We start from the raw sequence: 22,895 nt of genomic DNA, 5'->3' as shown, positions 1-22,895 counted from the left end.
AAAAGGGGAAATCGATGGCTGCATGGCTAAAAGCCTGAATCCTGACAAAAGGAGAAAGGAATAAATGTGCGAGAATATTTTCAATTTTGACTTTTCCGTTTGGTTCCACCCAGTTTCCCTGACTTAGTTCCAGAAAAACCAGACGACAATAACTCATTGTGAAATTGGTTACATTAGCTAAGAGTCTGTTTTACAACCTATACAGTCAATGTGCGTCTGTTTCAGCATTCATAATTTATTTAGTTCCATCACAAGATCCCAGTGATGATTGTCATTGTGTAACAAACCCTGTGTGACCACATGACACCCACAAAACATCAAGGGTTCTCACATGCAAACACACACTCACGCTCACATAAGCTGTACATTGACATCATTCTCATATCATACACAGGTTTATTTGCAGAAATATCAAAATAGAAACTTGTAGTTTACATTCTACACAATAACCACCTGCAACTAACAATATCGATTGAACTTTTCTTCTCTTTGGGAAGTGCCTGCAATGATGTTGAAGATAAACATGGAGGATGATATTTTATATATATGCATCTTAAGTATTTGTATTTATTTTACATTTATTTATAACAAGTCTAGTCTAGAAAAGATATTAAATTCCTCATTATCAAACCAGCTCAAAGACAATAATCCTAGAGGATAAGTATTTGTCCTGATATGTCCTGTATATACATGATCTTACCCATTCATTCAAACCAATAACCTTGTGTACTGTATGATCACAAAAGGAAGACACACAAAAAATCATATATGGAAACTTAGACTTGACTAAAAGTTAAAGAAAACCACTGAAGGCTTCAGTAACAAATGAATTATGGTCGTATCAATGGAACAGTGTTTGTTCCAAGACAGTCAGCTGCTGCTAACTCTCTGATGCCGTCACAGATTTACACATTAACATTAGAACTGTGACAAATTTAAATCATTTTATTCAGGGAAGAGTTTCTGGTCAGGTTATTTGGTTCAAGCTCTGACATTTGAAAAATCTAAAAGTAAAAAACAAACAAACATGTTTTTCTCCCCAACATAATCTTTTTGAATGCTGGCATGACACGTACTAAAGAATAATAACCAGATCATTTCTCGTCCACTGATCCACTAACGGATGTAGAGGAATGACCGAGCTCCTAATGGGGGAGAAGAAAAATGGTCGTTCTAGTTAAAGGGGAGAACTGAAGACTGTGATTTATAACTCTGACATTATCCTCCACCTTATAAAGATTTCATTTCTGAACCTACACACACACACACACACACACACACACACACACACACACACACACACACACACACAGTGGACACGTCAGTCACTTGTGAGTAAAATTAGACTGTGGCTCAGATCTTGAATTAATAAAATCCTTGAGACAGGAGTTAGTAGCAGGAGCACTACATGTAAAAGAAACATGCTTTTCTCTGTCTCTAAGTTCAGGAACCTAGCACTCTCTCCATCAACATGTTTGCCATATTCCTGATTCCTCTGCTCTACATTCGAATCGTCAACCTACGTCATTCGCTTACATGTGAAGCCGGAACATCTATAAGCGTTCAGCTCTGTCATGTGCGTGTGAGATTTGTCCCGTTGCTCCACAGAAGGAGGAGGAGGAGAATGTGCATGAAGCATCTGGTGTGAGAAAGCGAGAAACGCCGAGGAGCTTCAGAGAGAGCGAGTGGCAGGCGATGTGTTCAGCGTGACGGTTCGGTACTTCCACAGAAGAACCACACAGTTCTAATGCAGAGTCGCAGCACTGAACACGGCTAGAGAGCCGCACTGCATCTGACAAGTGACTCTAACTTCTTTAATGCATCACAATCAAAAGATCACAACTGTGCAGTAGTTACGTTTGAACCCATATGAAAGCATTTCTTTCTCTACCCAGGCTGCATCATTCTTCAACAGCAGTTAAGTGATTATGAGTGGATTGCTGGTATTAATATTAGTTCTGCAGTAAGTATCTATTTATCTGAAGCACTGAAACAAATGAAGCTCATGCAAAAGTCCAGTCAGGAGTCGAGTGTTCGTGCACGAGCCTCCAAAGTCACGTGCACAGTTCCTTCATTCTCTCTTTTCCTCCAATGCGAGCTTGACGGTTTGCGATTGGATGAAAAGGTCGAATGAACCTGTAAGCTGTCAAGGTTTAGAATGTTCTCTCTCTTTCCTTCTCTCCTGTCATTCAGCTGTCAGTTCAGATCATTGAGTGACACGCCCCACCTCTACAAGGGAATCCAAGTCATCTTCATCAGTCAGTTTGGAGGTGAGGAAGAGCGAGAGAGAGGTGGAACGTCTTCTAAAAGCACAAGCAAGTCCAGTTCCTTATGTATGTTGTGTACTTACAATTTACCTAAACAGCTGATTGGTTAAACGGCTGGTTGGCTTTTCATGAATTCATTCTCTCTCACACCTGAAACAAACTGCAGTCTGTCTAAACTGGAGGTTGTGCAGTTTTACAGTTTTTTAAACAAACAGCATCACCACCATCGATCTTCTCCATGAGCCACGGTCCCAGTACATCACAGTAGGTACAGGCACAGCAGCTAACAACCCCAGTGACCTCCCTCTATGTCTGGGTGGTGCCCTTGTCCCCATTCTGCCAAAACTAAGATACTCCACAGTGATGCTTCATTTCTGCTGAGGCCAGTGAATCTAAAAACCAGACGCCATTCATTGAATAACTGCTGGTAAAAGGTAAATACAGTCTCATCACATGCCATGGAAACACGGGTTATAAAAGAAAGCTCTGTCACAACATTATACCAAGACAAAGAGCACAGAGCGAGATGTCTAACCAGCAGCGTGTGACCCACTTCCACTTCACTATCCTCCATTGTCTCCCATTGTTTAGGTTCAGACCCTGAAACAATCATCTATCTGAGGCTCGGACCCGGAGCACTGAGCAGGTACTGTATTTGGAGGAAATTCACTAGAACGCATTCTGAGGAGTTATCTGAGACCTGACCCACCATGTTTATAATTTGCGTGAGTGTAATTTGTGTTTAGTAAGTATAGGGATTCAGGGCAAATGATGTGCTGCAAATTCCTCTGTCCTCTGACCAGCGATTCCAGTTTGAACACACATTAGTTGACATAATACTGGGTTCCTCTGCTTGCAGCTGGGAGATAAGTGGAGGGGAAGAGGGTGGCACTTTGCATCTGGGCTTAAAAGCAATAATTGAGGAAGACACCAAGGCCATTGAGATGGTTCTCTTGGAATTAAATGCAGAATATATCAAATTCAGCTTAATTTGGGATATATCAGAGTCTAAATTCAAGTTGAATAACTGTTGAAGGTCCAGGTGACAGTTAACAGGTATCAAGGTTCTGTGGTTTGCTGCTCTCTGCCCTACGGTAGGCGGTCTACCGTAGCAGGTGGTCTTCGTGGAGCCGGGTCTCTACCAAGGCAGAATCTAAATGAGACGCCCGGTCCACAGAGGATCCACATGACCGCCTTGTCCCGCCCTTATTGCTTTTGCCTAGCAAAAGAGCTGACGTTGGACACGACTGGAGAGTTTTAACATTGAACCGTTTTCTAACATGATTGTGAGCTGTCCGGTTAACTTAAAGGGTGATACTCAAGCATAAGATGTCCCTGCCCGCCCCATTATCGGTTCATTAATGAAGCCGAAAGGTTGAGCTGCAAAGGATCCACCTGTTGGTTGTTCTGGTTTGGTCCTGGTTCTATCTTCATTCCTGGGGTTCTCCCTGAAGACGGCCTCGTCACCTGCCCTGTTCTGATCCCTCAGTTCAACTCATTCTGAATCATCTGCCTGCCACTCTTCTAACCCCTCTGAGCTTTATTATGTCGATAAACACAAATGGCTTTTTGGGAACTGCCCCTTCTGTCTCCGCATTCTGGGTCTGCAAACTGGCTCCAGTTTCTTGTTTCACACACACAGCAGTAGAAATAGTAGAGAATTGACATTGGGTATTGAATATTCTTTAAAAAGTGGATTTATCATCATGAGGTAAAAGCAACAAAAGCAATCTGTGTCCCGCTTTGTCCTGCTCGGTGCAGTGATGAATGAAGTGGAGCACTGGTGAAACTAATGAAACGCTAATGAGGATGAGTCTGAATGTCTGAATATCACATTTGTCACAAAGTCCTGCTGCATTGGCTTAAAATGGAGCCAGAATGATGAAGCAAACTAGAAAGAAGATACTTTGACCATTTTGTCACACACATACACACACTCACACACACAAATACACACACACACACACATACACACAAACACATCAACGATCCTGGTTATTCACACGTCGTATCTTCATACTCTGCTGTGGTTTTCCTGTATGTAACTTTACTTCAACCTAAATGTATGTTTGTGTTGTAACAGCAACCTTATTTGTTATTTGCTTCCCAAATGTCCATGGCAAAAAATAAAAGGTATTAAATTGTCACACAGTTTTGTCCCACGGTTATAAATGCTTAGTAACCTACAGAACCTGCTGATTGCTGCTAAAAACCTAACGACACACAATGACCCATTGAACCGGGAGATTAGGTTTCATCTGATGATTACAATCTGCAGGTAATCACAGAAACGCTGCACATCTGGACAATCACACACAAATAGAAAGAGAAGCACTAACACAAATTAATAAAGCTACTGGCAAGAAAAAAACGGCTAAAGGCTCGTTGGAAATGAGAGAAGAGAAACAACAACAACAGAATGTAAATAAATGTGATTTCTAAATCCGACACCAAACAGCCTGGCGCTCTCTCTCTCCCTGCTGGCAGCTTGGTACGTTACCAGTAAAAATAGGCCGTGCAGCTGGGGTGGAGGGAAAACAAATGAATAAATTATTCTGCTTCTACCCTGAGTCAGACAGAAGACGAGGGTGGAGTTGGGGGTGTGAGTAAGGTGCAGGGGGAGAGCAGGGTGGGGAGGTGAAGTTAAGATGTGGAGTGGACGCTGAAGAGGGAGGGGGCTTGGACGGAGAGGAAGGGGAAGTAAGTGTCGGAGTGCGGGATTGGGGCGAGAGCAAATCACAGAGTGAGGTAGAAGTGGAGCGTACAGCTGAATGCAAACATCTCCATTGTGTACACGCTACTTTTTGTGTGTCACGAGTGTAATTTGCGTTGGGCTTTCAGATCCAGAGAACGAGCGTGAACAGAAGGAGTCATCATCCCTAACGACCATGGCTGAATACTGACCATCCCACAGCACTTCATCACAGTCATTTGAAAGGTGTGACAAGGAGAGATTATCATCCTGTGACTTGTCATAGCTGCAGACATCTTGTGTCTCCAGTACAAACATGTTCATTCTTTGAACATTTCATCACAGGACATCTATTCTCATTAATAACCGCTGCTTAGGCATCTTTCAGACCCGATGGTGTGCGTACGCCACTTCTCACGCAAACGTTGGGTTCTATGAAAAACAACTTGACTTCAGAACGTGCACAAACTTTAACCCAAGCGCACAAACATTCCGGAAACAGGAAAGTGGCAAGGTTAGATTATTGATCCACTTCAGAATTATCTTTAAAACCAACAGCGTCATTTGTGCTAACAGACAATCATTGAGGACATAATCACCTCTTTGGCAGATGTAGAAAAAAGGATAAAGTATTCTTTAAAAATCTAGAGCGAAATGCTAAAATCTCCACCATGACTGCACGATTAGTGTGTGAATATCAATCTAGATTTTTTTATCTCCTCTATAAAAATAAAGCATGACCTGATTTAAATACCGGTATGAGGTCATGTATTGTTTCTTGGTGCAGCAGTAATGTGAAGGTCTCACTCACTGGCTCTTGCGTGAAAGGAGAAAAACCAGAGTCGGACCTGTGACAGCAGTCAGGTTGGAGTTAAACAGACGGTCCGCTTGTCCCCCTCCTCACTACGTGTCCAACGTGGTTTTATTGTGAAAGTTTGAATACACCTACTCCTCCTATCTACATCTGCAGAGTTGTAGCTCACACATCCATGAAGAGATGGTTTATTCATATCTATGTTGAGCTTTTACTCTTTGTATCTAGGTTAAAATCTGTGTAATTACAGCTCTACTGCAGAGACGGAGGGAACGAGAGAGCAAACTCCCTCTTTCATCATGCTGTGTCTTTGCTTAATGATTTCTCCTCCATCTCTCACTGGTCTACTTTCCATCTTCCACTGTCTCACCAAAAAAAAGTCCATCTCCTTCTTCCTCCTTTCTTCCTCTCTTATCATCCCAATTTCCCATCCCGCCCTGACAATAAAATAATCCCTTCCTGTTCCTGTTTGACACTTTCTGGACCCAGTCTTATGAGGAGCGTGTGTACGTGTGCTATGCCCCCCCCCCATAGCCTGCTACTAGAGGGCCTGCACAGGAAATCTGAAAAATGACCATTGCTGGTGTGCTGGCTGTTGCTCATTCTGATTACAGAACAGCTTTCCCGCCGGCTGCTTAGTAAGCACAAGACAAATGCATTAAGTAAACACAAAGCAGAAATCTCCTTATCCCTGATAATGAATCAGGAAGTATTCACCTGGGCTGAGATTGTGAGAAATATTAAAACACACAAGAAAATGCACAATTCGTATTTCATTCCAACACTGCTGGAGTGAAAGTAATCCAGTGGAAGTAGATGATGACACACGGTGTAAATATAAGAAAAAGCTGTAAATAACACATTTTGTTTATGTCTTTCTTGCTAACAAAAACTGCTCTTTCTGTTTGATTAGATTGACATCTGCCAAATCATACATCATCATCGCAGCAGTCGACAGTTCAGCTACCGTTTCAAATCAATGTGCAAGGTTTAATAACCTGGCAGCACTTTCAATGCTTGATGCTGCGTTAAACCAAATATTCAAGAACCTGAAGGGACCCGTCTGGACTTTTTGACCACTGGACGCACTAGAGCAGGAGTTTTAGAAATGGGTCACTCATTTTGTTCTTGTGCAGAACAGGTGCACACTGACACAAGCATATTGGTGTCAAAGGTTTCACAATGTTCCACTGATCAATTCAATATACCAGGTCTCAATCATCTTAAGAACTGTCCTGAGACTTTGTCTGTGGCTTCAGTGGTGGATGTCTCTCCGGCTGAAGAGTCCAGGCAGGAAAAGCAAGAGCACGGTCAGGAGTGCACATGGACAGGCAGGTTGCTGAGTGACAGACAGGTCCGTCAGCCAAAAAGACGTGAAAGAGGATTTCAACAAATGGAATAAAAGATAGCTTTGTAAAGAGTGGACAAGTTAGAAGATCTCTTGGGTTAAAAGGTATTTCATTTGGTGGTTTCATCACGTCTACTTCACCCACTGGCTGCTGTAGTTAAAAGGCACATTGACCTCTTGTCAAGTGTGGTCTGTGCCCTCTCTCTGAGCCTGATCCGTCTGAAGGAGGCTCGCAGGCTTCCACCTCTTTCACGGGTGAATGGCTGGCGAGGAGCACAAAGCTGTGCTTCTCCAGGAAGCTTGAGAGCTAACACAGAGCAGCCATTCATGACTGAGACATTCACGAGTCAATCCAATTGAAAAAACGGGGCAGAATGGGATCGGCCTTGAACCCTCATCCCTTCTAAATGTTAAACCACTGCTAAAGGTTTCTGAGGGGTATAGGATCTTTTTCTCTTTTTTTTGCTAAAGAGAGAAAAGAGCGAAAAGGAGGCAAAGGAAAGGGAATAGAACATTTTAGAGTAAAGAGGGGAACTTTTCACTCTGCTTTATTAAACTGTGTCTGCAGGAGGAGAAACAGCGGGACGGCTCGAAAGAATCCAGTCATTGTCTTACTTTGCATATATACGAGCAGAGAAGACATGGTGCAAAGGAAAAAGAGGGAAAGAAAGTGGAGGGGTGCAGAAACAAGCTGACGAGACACCGGAGATAAAAGATGGAAGGAGAGAGACTAAGTAGGGCACAGGCGGGAGGAAACAGTGCTGTGCTTTAAAGTCGAGCCATCACAACCACTGCATCTGCCTGCCAGCGCTCGTCCAGCCTCGTCCCCTGGTGCCGTCCCACCTTTCAAGAGCTCCACTCCACACCTCCATATTCCAGCCGTCCCTCAATCTCTCCGTTCCTTCTGCCAAGGCGTCTCCTCCCTGTCTCTGCCTCTGTGTCTTCCTCCCTCCTCTCTATGCAGAGCAGCGAAGCGTTCTGTTCATTTATTAATTTCCTAACCCAATGCCCCTGACCCGTCCTGCAGTCCTGTCTGATGGCAAGGAGCTCGTCAGCCCTTCCCTGCACCCACATCCCTCCTTCCCTCCTTCCCTCCTTCTCTCCTTCCCTCCTTCCCTCCTTCCCTCCTATGCTTTTCGTCTCCCAGTAGTATTTTTGTGGGTCATCGTGTTCCTGTGTTTAAGTCTCTGTGTTCTCTGTCAAACAATCTTCACACACACAAACACACACACACATTCCCGACGACACTGTGCAGTATGCTTTTGTGCTTTCTTGCACTGGTTTGACTTGCAAAACATGTGTGTGTGTGTGTGTGTGTGTGTGTGTGTGTGTGTGTGTGCATTTACAGTACATCTCCTGAGAGCTGATTTTCAGATCACATAAAATAAAATAAATTACGATAGAGTCAATTATTCAATCTGCCTCTAGCTATAGACTATCAAGGAAGGTTGCAAGCACCAATGCCAAAACAGTCAAACACGATCCATCTAGTCATAAACCTTTAAACAAACTTTGAGTCAAAACCGAGAGCTTGATGCCCAAATGTCTCTCACTTGTTTCTAGGTTTAATTCTAATAATCCTGTTAATAAAGGCGTTAAACAGGAGATCAGGAAGCCTTCCTGCTATATTTGCAGAAACTCCACCTTTCTCATGCAATTGACCCATTATCATAAAACATGTAATAGAGCAGCTTCAACTAAGGAACAGATTGAATATATTAATACTGAACGCTGTGTGGCTGACTGAAATAATGACTGTAGGTGACATATTTGGACAGAATTCAGTCGGCTTTTTCTAATGAATATTGGCAGACTGCTGCTTATTGATTCTGTTTGGAGCTTACTCCCTTCAAATAAATCAGGGTTTTATTTTGGATTAGAAAACAGTGATTTTAAACGTTCCTCTCTTTTGTTATCAGCCGCTTTGCTTTACAAAACAAGTTTCTGCTTCGTCACCTAATTAATGATGATACGATGGAGACAACATTGTGACTGGAGAATGACTCGTTACGAGCCGTGACTAAACAACTTCCCCCGTTTTTTTGCACCGCCTGTAAATCACAAGACAACAACACGTGTGTAGAAAGGTTCCACCAAGCATGTCGTCATCTGAAAAAAGCTCAACCCTGCATGACTAGGCTGAGTCCGACAGAAGAACAAATCCCTTTTTTTTGCTCCAGAGCTGAGGTTGTGCAATCACAGCCTGTTTGTCACGCAGGCGCAGAGAGACTCATCTTTAACGTCGATTTGAAATATCAAACACATTCTGCTGTGACACAATGAAAGCTCCTGAAATCTGAATAAAGAATGGAAATGGGATTTCTAGGAATCTGCAAACTGATTCATCCTAAACATTATTAATTGACATGGCTATGAAACAGTTACATTTATCTTCAAGGGAATAAATTGAATAACAGGAACATTGAATTACATTAGTGTGACGAGGAGGAGGAATCTCTGTGACGCTGCAGAGTTCACACACACACACACACACACACACACACACACGTGTCGAGCTCAAGTGGGTCCTCCGCGGTTTCCACCGTTCTCATTTTCCTCGACAAAGGCTTCTGTTGACGACACTGTTCCCCTTTGTGTCACAAGATGTTAGAGACCGAATCAAAATGTTCTGCACTGAAACTATGAAGATTCAACCCCCCCCCCCCCCCCCTTTCAGACTCCTCAGCTTTGGAAATGAATCACTGTGAATCGTCCAGTTGCTTTCCCCTGGTCAGCTGACTTTCATCATGTCAGTGTGGGTCAGAGGCAAATGCTCTGTCATTCTGCCCCACAACACGAGTACTTGTTTATTATACAGCTCTTTTCAATTAGTGACAGATTACGTGTCCCAGAGTGACGTTGAGCTTTTTCCTCAATTCCATAACTGAGTTATAGAAAAGGTCCTCTTGTTCAAAACAAAAACTCCCGGCCACACTGTGAAACTCAATTGACAGTGCCCTCGATGAACTGGTTCCTGGTTTGTAAATACATTTTTTCACTAAATTCAAACTATTTAATTATTTAATCATTGAAAATGAAAAAATCGAACAAGCTATCACCAGAGTTATTTTGAGTCAAATCTAAATTTACGATTTAGATACAGACTGAAGCCACACTGCCTGGTCTCCACTGACAGCTACAGACCACAGGTCACTTGTTTACAGATATTTAAGAATATGGAATTCATCATGTATCCAAACTGAGCCAAACTCTGCACTGGGCTCTAAACAATATGCATAACAACTAGGAATCTGATCAAATGAATGGTCCTGGTGGAGTTAAGTGTTCCATAGACAGACAGACAGACAGACAGACAGACAGACAGACAGACAGACAGACAGACAGACAGACAGAAGGACAGATGTTTGTGGAAACGGCTGGTAGATAGAACAATGCAACTCAGAACTTCTTCATCTTCTCCGGTACCACATTGTAAGACTGATTTGAGAACAACTGACTTCATGTTTGCACTAATGATGACAACATCTCCTCTGAGTCAACAGGGAAGTGAGAAATCAACTGACACTCTGTCTGTCCACTCACCACTGAACCCGCAAAACACTTCAACAATAAAGTTAATCTACTACATGCCGCCTGTCTATTGAGTGAGGGTTGAATTGCTTACTGAAAGCTGCCACAGCCAGCATGAGTGTGACCACGATGGAGACCCAGGACACCCACAGCGCCTTCTTCCTGTAGTTCTGGGCCTCGTGTGGCTTCAGGCGCATGCTGCTCTCCAGGAGACCTGCAGAAAACCACATTTAAACTCTGTTACAAACACAGTTCCTCCTTTGTGTTCCGTAGACCTTGTTTTTATTTCACGACTCATTCAGTGATTATATCAAAAGCAATTCAGGCTGATATATGTGATTTTTTGAGTTGCAAGGCTGAAAGAAGTACAAGGCTCCTCTTCAGTCTTGAGCTTTCAGTAGCTGGTTCATTGAAAAAGGGTTGAAGGTGTAAAGCTTGTGTAATCCTGGAGACCCACAGAGCAGAGCAGTAAGAAACTTTAACTACGTTTACATGGATACAAATATTCAGATATTAATCTGATGGGTCATCTAAACAGCATTTTCTGATAACCCGAATAACAGGAATATGAATGGTGTGTTCTATTAGTTAATTGAGTAAACAACATGATCAAAATAATGCTTTATTCAGATTTAGGAAAAAAGTTGGTGACCATGTTAACATAGTAAATGACCATGTTAACATAGTCATTAAATTGAAGATCTTGTTAGTTTGAATAATTATATTCTGGCTTCTGGATCAATGAAATTTAAAAAATGCCCTGTTACCTTGAATAGGGGTTTGAACATTTTGGGTAATGTTAGTACACATGTCAAAAATATGTATATGTAAAATGGGCCTGGTTGTTTTTTTTTTTTACATTTTAATGTCTAAGTCTGCCTTTAATTGTTAACCAACCTAAGCAGCTCTTTCATGCGCTCTCCACCTTTCACAGACTAAACAAAGACCAAGATTTTCTTACATTTCCTAATGACTCCAGAATGCCATGTTTCTGTGTGAGAAGACTTCGCCTGAGGTCACAGACGAAGCAGCCCAGATTCTCAACTGCCTCAAGCTGTTCCATTATCATGAAACATGAGGCTGACTCTGCACATTCATCTATTATTTATAAGCCTCAACTTTTATGTCCAAAAGAGCTTTTAATGCTATCACATTTTATATTTTACAGAAATGTATCTCTGGAGTCACCTGTGTTTCTTTCGCTGATACAAAAACAGAATTATAGGAATTGAAGCCGAGGGAAAACTTCTTAGCTTTGAACCGACTGAAGCAAATGTTTCAGTTGTAATCCAGTAATTCTACCTGGGGATTATTTGAGTACTTTAATGTAGGCTTTGAAATTCAATGAAGGGAAATTCAAAACAATTTTTTTACTTGAAGCGAGGTTTCACATAAAAGTTATATTTAAGCGATTGTTTTGAAGATGGAGAGATTTAATAAAATGTGTGTAATACTTGTGCTTTGGGGGAATTTGCTCATTGAACAGTGTGCGTCATGGAAATGGCATCATTCCAAGAGCAACTGCTGATTAAGTCACATGACTGTCCTGTAAACTGCTTCTCTTAGGACTCAACTGATGACAGAGTTAGTTTCAGAAGTGGCTAATTGAACAAATCGAAGTTAAAAAAGAACCATCGTGTTTTAGAAATTATAAATTCGGTGTGGGGGGGGGGGGGGGGGGCACAAAAGACACATGAAAGAATTTCAAAAGAATGTGACAAATGGGTAAAGCACATTTCCCAGTGGCATGTTTTCTTTAGACCCTCCCTGCCAGGTAAACTCCCTCGCCACCCTGCGGCGAAGAGAAGAGTGAAATGAGGAATGCAGAGAAAGTCGGGAAAAGAATGTAGGAGAGAATAAAGAGATGAGATGTGGGGAAAGCAAAGGAAGAAGAAGAAGAAGGGGAAGAGGAGGAAGTGAGAACAAGAGGAGGAGAGGAGAGCGAAGGTGCCCTGCAGCAGATGTAGCCTCGGGTAATGTGAATTCACATTTCTGTTTTTTTACGGGTGAAGTTTGTGGTCAGAAGAATCTTAACACTTCTTCTTTCAGATTTTACTGGGTGTTTGTCCTACAATGAAAGAAGAAATCTAAAATAAATTGAATCCATATTTTTATAACAGATAATTGAAGACCACATTCACCTGACATCATTGATTGGCCAATGGGTCAGCCTGTTATTGAGTAGTGGATTGAGATGAAGCAGATTATATCTGTTAGGAAAAACACGGCTAGACTCTACAATAGTTTAACATTTTACACACAAAAAAGGATATAGGCACTTTTTCTGTTGTAACTATCAGGAGTTTTTCATGATGTGTAGATCCGTGGGTAACCTGTAATCAGATTACTTGAAAATGTATCTATTAAGGTGATTTGAATGGTCTGTTTTGGATGTGATTGACCTGGTTAATGTCTGTTAAACTTGTCTGTACATATGTCTGCACAGGGACATTCCCATGGACCACCAGCAGAGCTCCGATGACTCGCTCCCAGTCATGACAATGCTTCTCTTCTTTCAAAGGTTATATCACTATCTTTTATTATCTAAAATTTAATCAACTGATGCAGCAGTTTATTTTGTAAAAAACCACAAAACATTATAACTGAGGTATTGTATGGTCATGCCCCGAGAGCACTGAATAAGGATGCTAAAACTACTTTGCTGTGGATATTAGCATAGACTACATGTGAATATATATGAATATGAATGCAGATAAATGAAAAAGCAGATGGCCAATTTGTTTTGGTCAATGTGTTCTGCTTCTTTTAATCTCCAGGCAGACTGTGGTACCTGCAGGCAGCCAAACGCCTGCTGAAATGTGATTGGTCAAACCAGAACCTGGAACCAGAACCTACACATTCTGAATATTTACATGACGAATCTGTTTATAGACATTAAAACCATGTCTCCTTCCTAAGGCTCGACTCCAACCCTGACCCAGCTGGATTATAACACAAACGCTATTACACATTCCCCAATAGAGGCTGTGTGTGTGTGTGTGCGTGTGTGTGTGTGTGTGTGAGCGCATGGTGGAGGGAGGTAGTGAGACAGCATTGCTCACATGATCCGAGGCTAGGGGATCAGACAGAAGGCATGTGCTCAACATCTCCTCACACAGCTCAATGTAACAAACACACTCAGGTTTGTGTGGGCGAGTCAGTGTGAAAAACTCTGTGTGTGTGTGAGTGTGGTTCTCTCCCGACACTTGTCTCTGTCGCACCTTTCTTCTCTAAAAATAGTTTAACATCAGGCATGTTGCTGTAAAGGCTGACTACACAGCTCATTTGCAAGAGGAAATCTTAGACCAGCTCATAGTGTTCTACTGGTTCCCTTCACAGAGCAATGGTGACTAACAGCCATCATGCTTTTCTGGTACAGGTCTCCAAACTCTGGGATCAGAAATCTGTTACTGGTTTTAAACTGCATCTTATACCTTCCTCTCTGGGTGAATTATATAATTCATCTATTTTTATTCAATTTTATTATTGTTTAATCTTCGTACGAAGCACTAACGTTGTTAAGAAAAGTGAAATATCATAAAGCTTATTATTGTGAACCAAATTGCCTGATGTGGTGGAAAAGTTTGAATCCATGGGTTTTGGAAATTGCTGCATGAGAAGATTTTCAACACGCAGACAGAAATTAAACGAAAGCATATCTTTTTTCCTTAAATTCTTCATTCAAACCTTGAATTGATGATTTATCATGTGGCCACATGGTGTGTAGTTTGACTCCAGCTATTAGACATGTCTAAATCCAATTAGCACCGTTAGATGACATAATACTTAACACAAACCCCATTTCTGTCCTCTCATAACAGGCTCAAGCACTTGAGTATACAGGCTACGGTTTGATTACAGTTAATTAAGCGTCAGCTTGATTAACACAGTGAGCAGCTTCATTACCATGTCACTTATCCACTGAAATCTGATCAAGTAAATATACAGTGTATTTAATAAACAGAATTAAATCTCTAAATCGACCCACTTCGTGTTCATTGTATAACCGCTGATTAATATGCAGTTGGAATGTTTTGTTTCTTTGGTTTTATGTTTATTACATGATGAATGGGATTATGTTGGGGGGGGGGGGGGAATCACACATACACATGTGTTTAAGCAAATGTGGATTTGCAGTTGAGGGTTCACATGTGATTAGTATTATAATTTAGCCCTAAAGCAGACTGGGTGCCTCATGGGTCCAGGTTCTAAGGGACATGCAGTTAAAATCCCTCCAGGCTACTTTGTCCCCCACAGGGGATACAGTTGAAGGGACGTATAAGAATGAATGAATGAATGAATGAATGAATGAATGAATGAATGGATGAATGGATGAGGGGAAACAATTCAACAGCTCTGGATCCTGCTGATGTCAGACTATCATCAATTATTCAAGTAAGAGAAGCCTAAAAATATCTCACAGGGCTAAAAAAAAAAGGAAATAGGCTACCACTTGCACCCCTCCACCCCTCCACCCCCCACCCATCACAGGTTCACAGCCATAAGTGATTTCTTTAAAGTCACATCCAAACAGAGAAGACAAGAGCAGGGTGAAGTTACCTTCTCCCTCCACGCTGTCTGTGATTTTCATCTCATGGCCGGTGGTGTAGGGCTCGGACTGCCCGGGGCTCTTGGCTTGCGGCTGGTGGTGGTTCTGGTGGTGGTGGTTGTTGCTGAAGCCGTCCGGGGCGCACTGGCCGTTGCGCACCGTGCCATCCACTACAGTCGAGTCCGGGACCGGGTAGGACTCCTGGCTGGAGGGGTCTGTCATGGTTGCGGTTGTTTGTGTTGACCGGCTCAGAGTGCAGAGGACTGTGGGAGGTTGAACCAACAAACTAAAGTCAGAGGCGGGATGGATTCACTCCGGTCCACAGGGCGCAGCAGCCATCCAGCGCGTCCGGCTACAAGCCACCGGTGTCGACTGCAGTTGCGCAGGGGAGGAAGAGGAGAGATGGCGCTGAGGGAGGATGGAGGGTGGGTGGGGGGGCAGAGGGTCGCTCTCTCCGGCAGCAGCAACAAACAAAAAAGAAAAAGGCAACTCCGTCCCTCGTGGAGTGGGATGTGCGAGGAGAGGCGGTTTTAACCCGAGAGCCGCTTAGAGACGCTTCACGGTTTGATGCTGCGATAAACTGCTGAGAAGCGCCGTGAACGAGACAGGCGGTGCCAGCAAGTTTTTTTTTCTGTCCTCCTCCTCCTCCTCTTCCTCCTCCTCCTCCTCCTCCCCTTCTTCCCTCTCTCCTCCTCTCTCTTATCTCTGCACTCCATCCACTCAGATCTCTGCATGGAAACTGCCATCAAGTATCACACACGCTTCTGGTTTATGTCATGTAGTTATCAAATTATGTCACATAATCACTTTTTATCAGTTTGTGTATGTAGTAGTGGGTGGGGCCTGTAGGTGTGCCTCCGTTTTTCGTGGTGATTTCGCCCTCAAGTCCCAGAATCTCATGGTTGATTATCGGTAAATCAGAGAAATCAAACGTGTCCACCTGCCTGCTGCTGCCCGGCCAACCACTGGGTTCATTAGACTGCGACACCAGCCACCAGGGGGCGCTACTGCAAAGACAGGGCTGTGGGCATGCAAGAAGAACACTGTGTTATTGTCTTAGTTATGTATTTCAATTATTTATTACTCAACTAAGAGATTACGATGACATTTATCCACAAAACAAAAGCACAAAATGAAAACAATAAACAAACAATGCAGTTTAATGTTAAGGATCACTAAAAGTAGAACACAATTTGAAATATGTTTCTTAAATGTGAACCCTTCATCTTATAAACACACATCACTCTTGTCATGTGTGTTTATATTGGCCGGGGGAAAATGCTTTTGTTTTGAAAAGTTTTGAGCTTGGGTCTGATGATTGGTTCCATCGATTATCAGACCTCGGGAAAAAGCTATCATGTAATACTTAAAAAAAATAACCACAGTTAAGTAAGTCATTCACAATTACATAAAAGTAAAAGACATTGACTCAAATCTTTAGTGCGGATAAACAAGGGAGGACTGTTTATAAAAAAGCTCGACACACAAACTAAAAAACGTGATAACATTTTGTAGAGGAGGACACACTAATGAAAAGGAATAATTTTGAAGTAGCTCCAGAGCATCAACAAAGGACAAGAGAACGTTCTGAACATGCAGGTTTGCTGAATGCAACAAAGCTTGGTTTCCTATCAGTGGATTTACATTCATGAACATAGAATTTTTGCCATTTAAATTATAAAATGAATCATACAAACAATGACATTGTTTTTCCAAAACAAGACAAAACCTTCGTCAAACCATTCATATAGGAAGCTAAACAAATGTTGCCATCAATTCAGTGACATATCAGTGTTGTGGGTCAGTGACTTTCAGCTGACTCAGCACAACCCAGCAAGTGGCACAGAAGTGTTATATATGTTCATGTGTGTGTTTCTATAAGTGTCAGTAGAGAGTAAATAATGAAAGCTCGAGGTAGCTCACGTTTGTTAATATCACCCACAAGGCTTTAACTGCCCTGTCAGACTCCCTGCTTGTTTTATAGATTGGTTAATAAGTGACGAGGGTTTTCCAGCAGGCATTAACCTGTCGGTCACTGGTTACAGGCTGAGGGCGGGGAGAGGGTTTGCTGGATTTACACACTTAGCCTAAGAATCCTCTTGCAGCAGACTTCTCCAGTTCTCCAGAGAGTAATCACAAGGATGAAGGTCGATATTCACAACCACATTTTACCAAAGGAGTGGCCCGATTTGAAGCAGGTAGGCACAAGCTCACTAGCTCTTTTTGTCGTTCCACCTGTAGCCTTGGGCCTTGACAGCACATCGTTTATGGGCTGGAACTAATTGTGTGTGGCTCAGTGGCTCTAAGAACTCACCATTGTATCAGGTGTGTGTCAGGCAGAGCAGCTCCTTGAATTCAGTGCTATTAAATACCAGTAAAACAGACGTTTCCCCGCTGGAGTGTCACCAAGGAGTTTAACGCCTCCCATAAGTCAGAGTTCTCTATGGATGGTTAAACTTGAATCAATAGATGGCAGCGGCCTTGCTCTATCTGATCCTGCTCTTACGTCTCTGTCACTGTGGAGGCCGGGCTCTAGCTAATGATTTCCTACATTTACTGCTGGACAGGAGACATGAAAACAGGGCCTGCATCGTTCATACTCTCTGCAGCGCATGTGTATTGCATGTCTGTCCAATCTATCTATCTATCTATCTATCTATCTATCTATCTATCTATCTATCTATCTATCTATCTATCTATCTATCTATCTATCTATCTATCTACCTTATTATCTATCTATCTATCTATCTGTCTGTCTGTCTGTCTGTCTGTCTGTCTGTCTGTCTGTCTGTCTGTCTGTCTGTCTGTCTGTCTGTCTGTCTGTCTGTCTGTCTGTCTGTCTATCCATCCATCTATCTATCTATCTATCTATCTATCTATCTATCTATCTATCTATCTATCTATCTATCTATCTACTTATTATCTATCTACCTTACTATCTATCTATCTGTCTGTCTGTCTGTCTGTCTGTCTATCTGTCTGTCTGTCTGTCTGTCTGTCTGTCTGTCTGTCTGTCTGTCTGTCTGTCTGTCTGTCTGTCTGTCTGTCTGTCTGTCTGTCTGTCTGCTCTCTGTCTGTCTATCTATCTATCTATCTATCTATCTATCTATCTATCTATCTACCTTATTATCTATTTATCTATCTATCTGTCTGTCTGTCTGTCTGTCTGTCTGTCTGTCTATCTATCTATCTACCTTATTATCTATCTACCTTATTATCTATCGATCTATCTATCTATCTATCTATCTATCTATCTATCTATCTATCTATCTATCTAAAGTACATCTGATTCATGTCATCAGGTCAAAATCATGTTTATACAAAGCGGAGAACATCATGAATCATACTTTTTCTGAGCTGTGGAGGTCTGAGGTCTCATGATCTTTAAAATAATAGAATGGTTAACTCTTGTCTACTCTACTGTTACACATTTATATCACTGAAGACAGAGAGATGCATTTTTAAATGTGAGAGGGTCTGAAACCAACTTATCTTTCTCCTCTCAACAATCTGTTAAAGTGCACAGAGTGTTTCTGATCTGCAGGGACATGAGATCAGGCTTTACCGACTCTGTTGCTCACGTAGATCATTTTGTAGCTGCATCTGTATGCAAAAGAGACGGCAGCTGCGGTTGGGATTCCGGGCTGTCGGCGTGGAAAGTCCCCTTGAAATAGGATGAAATAACACAATCAATAGAGTCTTTCTAGTGCACAAGGAAAAATCAAACCACGCTGTCTTTTATACATATGTTTCTCATCATGGATTAAATAAACCATATGTGCATTGTAATGTGTGGTAATGTGTCTTTAGTATGCAATATTTAATAACTGCAGACTTGCATATGTTTCAGAGATATGGATATGATGGGTTTGTCCAGCTTCACCACCACTGCAAGGTGAGTAAATGTGCAGACAGGTACGCAAATACAGAAAGGGCAAAGGAGCCCTTATGCAACTGTACTGTACTGTACAGGCACAGAGCAGCTTCTGCTCCCGACTGCAGCCCACCCTGTGGACCTGTCAGGCTGAGTCTGGCCACGTGAGCAGCTGCAGAACGCTGCACATTGTCCATGCATCAGCAGAGAGATTCACTTCAAACACAAACTGCAACACACCAGAACACACAGCAGTCTGACAGCTGAGGGGCCGATGCATTTTCAGCTGAATGAGCCGCCTGCTGCCACCATGTGGTTGTAATTTGAGATGTTAGAAAAGTCCAAAAGTTTAAAAAGGGGGAAATTCAAAGGGTAAAATGGCAAAAAACAAGGGGGGAAATCTGCCAAAGAGTCTGGACCGTACAAGAGAAACAGGGAACTTGTTAATTGCAGTAAAAGATGGTGGTAACGTTGTGTTCCAGGGTGAAGCCAATATGATGAAGGATGGGAAGCTGTTCCGAGTGATTGAAGAAAACTGCTGGGATGCAAATGCCCGCATACGAGACATGGATCAACATGGTAAATGCACAAAGATGGAATCCAGGGCTGCAGCTTGTTGTCTGATTGATTGACTCAAAATGATGTTTCTCTTCCTGATATTCAGGTGTGACAGTCCAAGCCCTGTCTACTGTTCCTGTGATGTTCAATTACTGGGTGAGTGAACACTAAGTCAGAGCCTAGTGGATCAAAAACAATGCAGGTGAAGAATTATTCTCAAGTGTTGAAACTATGGAGTGTGGTTCTCTGTGCCCTGAGTTACTTTATTGTGCAGTACTATGCTGGCTTGTACAATTGCCGTCAAAGCAGCTTCTTTGTTATCCTTCCGTCACAGAAGCATCAACACAAAGAAAAAGCAAACATGACTAAGACGCATTATCGGCTTCTATGGATACATTCACCTGTTCTAATTTTTCCTTGATGGTTTACAGGCCAAACCTTACGACACACTGGATCTCTGCGGCATTTTAAATGACGATTTGGCCCAGACGGTACGTGGCAACCCCAAGAGGTTTGTGGGCCTGGGAACGCTGCCCATGCAAGCTCCCGACCTGGCCGTGCTGGAGATGACTCGCTGTGTGAAGGAGCTCGGCTTTCCAGGGGTGCAGATTGGCTCACACATCAACAACTGGGACCTCAACACCTCTGAACTCTATCCCTTCTATGCTGTGAGACACATGCTTAATATCATACAAACGCTTATGTTGTAAAATAATGGCCCCGGTGACAGTAGTTGCAAATGTACCTATGTACATGCGTATATTTTTGTATAGGTCAAGTTCTCATTTATGGAAAAATACTTATCTTGCAGTATGTCCTCCCCACAGGCAGCGGAGGAGCTGGGCTGCTCCATATTCGTTCACCCATGGGACATGCAGACGGATGGGAGGATGGCTAAGTATTGGCTGCCCTGGCTGGTGGGTGAGGGAGATGGCGTTATATCTGATGCACTGTGATTATTTTATTTTTGATATTACTTCATTTTTGTAAGCGATGACAAGCTCACCTGCACAAGCTGACATATTTATGGGATATATCATTGTGTTATTGTTTTCATTTAAATGTGTAAAAGTTTTTTTTGATTGTTTTATTGTTGCTCTTTATATTTTTTGACATACTTTGTAGCTCTGGTTTAAAAAGTTTTTTTGTAATATTATTAAGGCCAGTGGTGAGCAATAAAATCCCATTTGATTTGCCACAAATTCTGTCTTTACACTAATAAGACATGTCATCATTATGTGAATTTTGAAACGATATTTTGTTGTCTCCTCCATCACAAAGGCATGCCCTCAGAAACAACCATGGCTATTTGCTCGATGATATTCGGAGGTGTCTTCGAGAGGTTTCCTAAACTGAAAGTTTGCTTTGCTCATGGAGGTACAGAAGGGGGTAGTTTGCTACAGCTACAATAGAAATAACATAAGCAATCTTTAATATGTACGGTTATTAATTTTGGTTGCAGGTGGCTCTTTCCCATTCACCATTGGCAGAATTGAACATGGCCACACGGTCCGTCCAGACCTGTGTGCAGTTGACAACCAAATCAATCCACGGAAATACCTCGGGTCTTTCTACACTGACTCCCTGGTTCACGATCCCATCGCCCTGAAGCTGCTCACCGATGTTATTGGAAAAGTGAGCTTGATTCCTGGCAGTCTGACTACATCAGGAGTTGCTTCTGGAACAGCACATTATCCATACGTGAATGGCGTAGCAGTAATAATTTAAGTCATATAATGATCGTCTGATGTGTGGAGGCAGTCTTTTTCATTACAGTTGTTCTGCTGGTGACTGTGCATATTCCTGCTTTAAAAAGAAATATAAAAAAAGTCTACACTGGAGACGTTTACATGTATTTCTCTTTCAGGAAAAAGTGATGCTGGGAACAGATTATCCATTTCCACTGGGAGAGCTTCAGCCAGGATCACTAATTGAGTCGATGGATGAGTTTGATGAAAAACTAAAGGTAACATTATTATTCAGCTGTCAGGAATGGACTCTATACCCAAACTGGAGGTAGAAATAGCTTCTCAGGAACAAAAAGATTTCGGCTGAAAAATACCTTTAATCTTACCGACTTTCAAAAGTCAACATTGTAAATTAATGTTTGAATGAGTTTTAAAACCTTTTAAGTACTGTCCACTAATCAATATAATGTGCATCCTTTTGTTTTGCAGGATAAGTTACTTGCAGGAAATGCGCTGGAATTTTTGGGACTGAAACGAGAGCAATTTGAATAACATAATGATCTCAAACACAACTGATACACTCAGAGATTCTGTGCAAATGCTTCATTCAGATATGTATATTCCTAAGATTCCAAAGAGCTAATCTTGTTGGGGTTTGATATAATAAATGAATTAAGTATTTTGTGAATTGCCTAATTGGTTTGAATAAAACATAAAACACCAGCACTTCTGGGCAGTACTACTTTGTAAGAATGCATGGGATCAGAATTCACAATGCAGATTTCACACTGTAATGATAAATGTACAGATTGTTTTCTCTCTATGGTAGAAGTCATGCGTAAAATCACTGGTCTATACATTTAATTATAATTAACTGTGAATGACCACAAGGCTGCCAGTCCCTACACCATACCTTAGTTCTGGAACATCTGGATTACCATCATAAGATAATTTCTTGTTCTGAACTTCATGAGACTAATCACTGTTAATAATATGATAATTTGATTGTTACAACTACACATCATTTACTAGGAATACACAAATGCTTATGCTTACATGAGTAAATCAGAGTGGCAGTTATACAATCAACAAATGACAGACTTGACTCAATTAAAGTTGACTTCTATAAATTGCTGTTGTTCAAAGAAGTCATGGAATGATTCCTCTTAAAGTTATTCTCCAGCATTACAATAAACTCAGCTGATAGACGACATGTTTTTCTTGTGTAGTGAACCAGAAGAGCAAAAATAATCTGACATTCAGATTTGAATTTATAAACAGTCTGTAGGGGAAGTTGTTAAAACCATTTTTGCTTCATAAATATAAACAATAACACTATTTCCAAGTTATTAACTACTCTTTGTTTGTAAGTTAGAAGCACTACCAAAAACAAAAACCACTGGATCAATCCCCATGAAGCTTGTGGAATGAATCAGTGTAGAACCTCTTAAAAATGTCGGTGTCAATGCAGATCATGCTGAAGGGGTAGCCTACACCATCAGCCTACACCGTGTAGGTATGTCCTCTTAAATTCAATATTTTATTATTGATGGTAATCTGTCAATACAAACATT

At 41.8% G+C, this 22,895-nt stretch overlaps 2 protein-coding genes across 2 annotated transcripts in view; one reads left to right on the top strand and one right to left on the bottom strand.

Moving 5' to 3' along the window:
- The window catches only part of LOC133967725 (transmembrane protein 163a-like), a 46,992-nt gene extending 31,392 nt beyond the window's left edge, over positions 1-15,600 (bottom strand). Inside the window, exons 1-2 of the mRNA XM_062403353.1 lie at positions 15,213-15,600; positions 10,747-10,866 (exon numbers count right to left, since the gene is read on the bottom strand). Of these exons, the coding sequence (XP_062259337.1) occupies positions 10,747-10,866; positions 15,213-15,423 (331 nt within the window). The 5' untranslated portion in view covers positions 15,424-15,600. The remainder of the gene's footprint in view (positions 1-10,746; positions 10,867-15,212) is intronic.
- A 1,645-nt stretch (positions 15,601-17,245) lies between these two features.
- On the top strand, positions 17,246-22,044 carry acmsd (aminocarboxymuconate semialdehyde decarboxylase). The gene is made up of 10 exons (XM_062402658.1): positions 17,246-17,399; positions 19,052-19,096; positions 19,558-19,654; positions 19,740-19,789; positions 20,065-20,301; positions 20,461-20,554; positions 20,915-21,010; positions 21,096-21,268; positions 21,501-21,599; positions 21,811-22,044. The coding sequence occupies exons 1-10, from the start codon at positions 17,343-17,345 to the stop codon at positions 21,871-21,873; spliced, it is 1,011 nt and encodes a 336-aa protein (XP_062258642.1). The 5' UTR covers positions 17,246-17,342; the 3' UTR covers positions 21,874-22,044.
- The last annotated feature ends 851 nt before the right edge of the window (positions 22,045-22,895 follow it).

The sequence above is a fragment of the Platichthys flesus genome, chromosome 13, assembly GCF_949316205.1.
Source record: "Platichthys flesus chromosome 13, fPlaFle2.1, whole genome shotgun sequence".
In the NCBI taxonomy this organism is placed as follows: domain Eukaryota; kingdom Metazoa; phylum Chordata; class Actinopteri; order Pleuronectiformes; family Pleuronectidae; genus Platichthys; species Platichthys flesus.
Note: the sequence above shows the minus strand (reverse complement) of the source record. Positions and strands in the feature narration are given on the sequence as shown.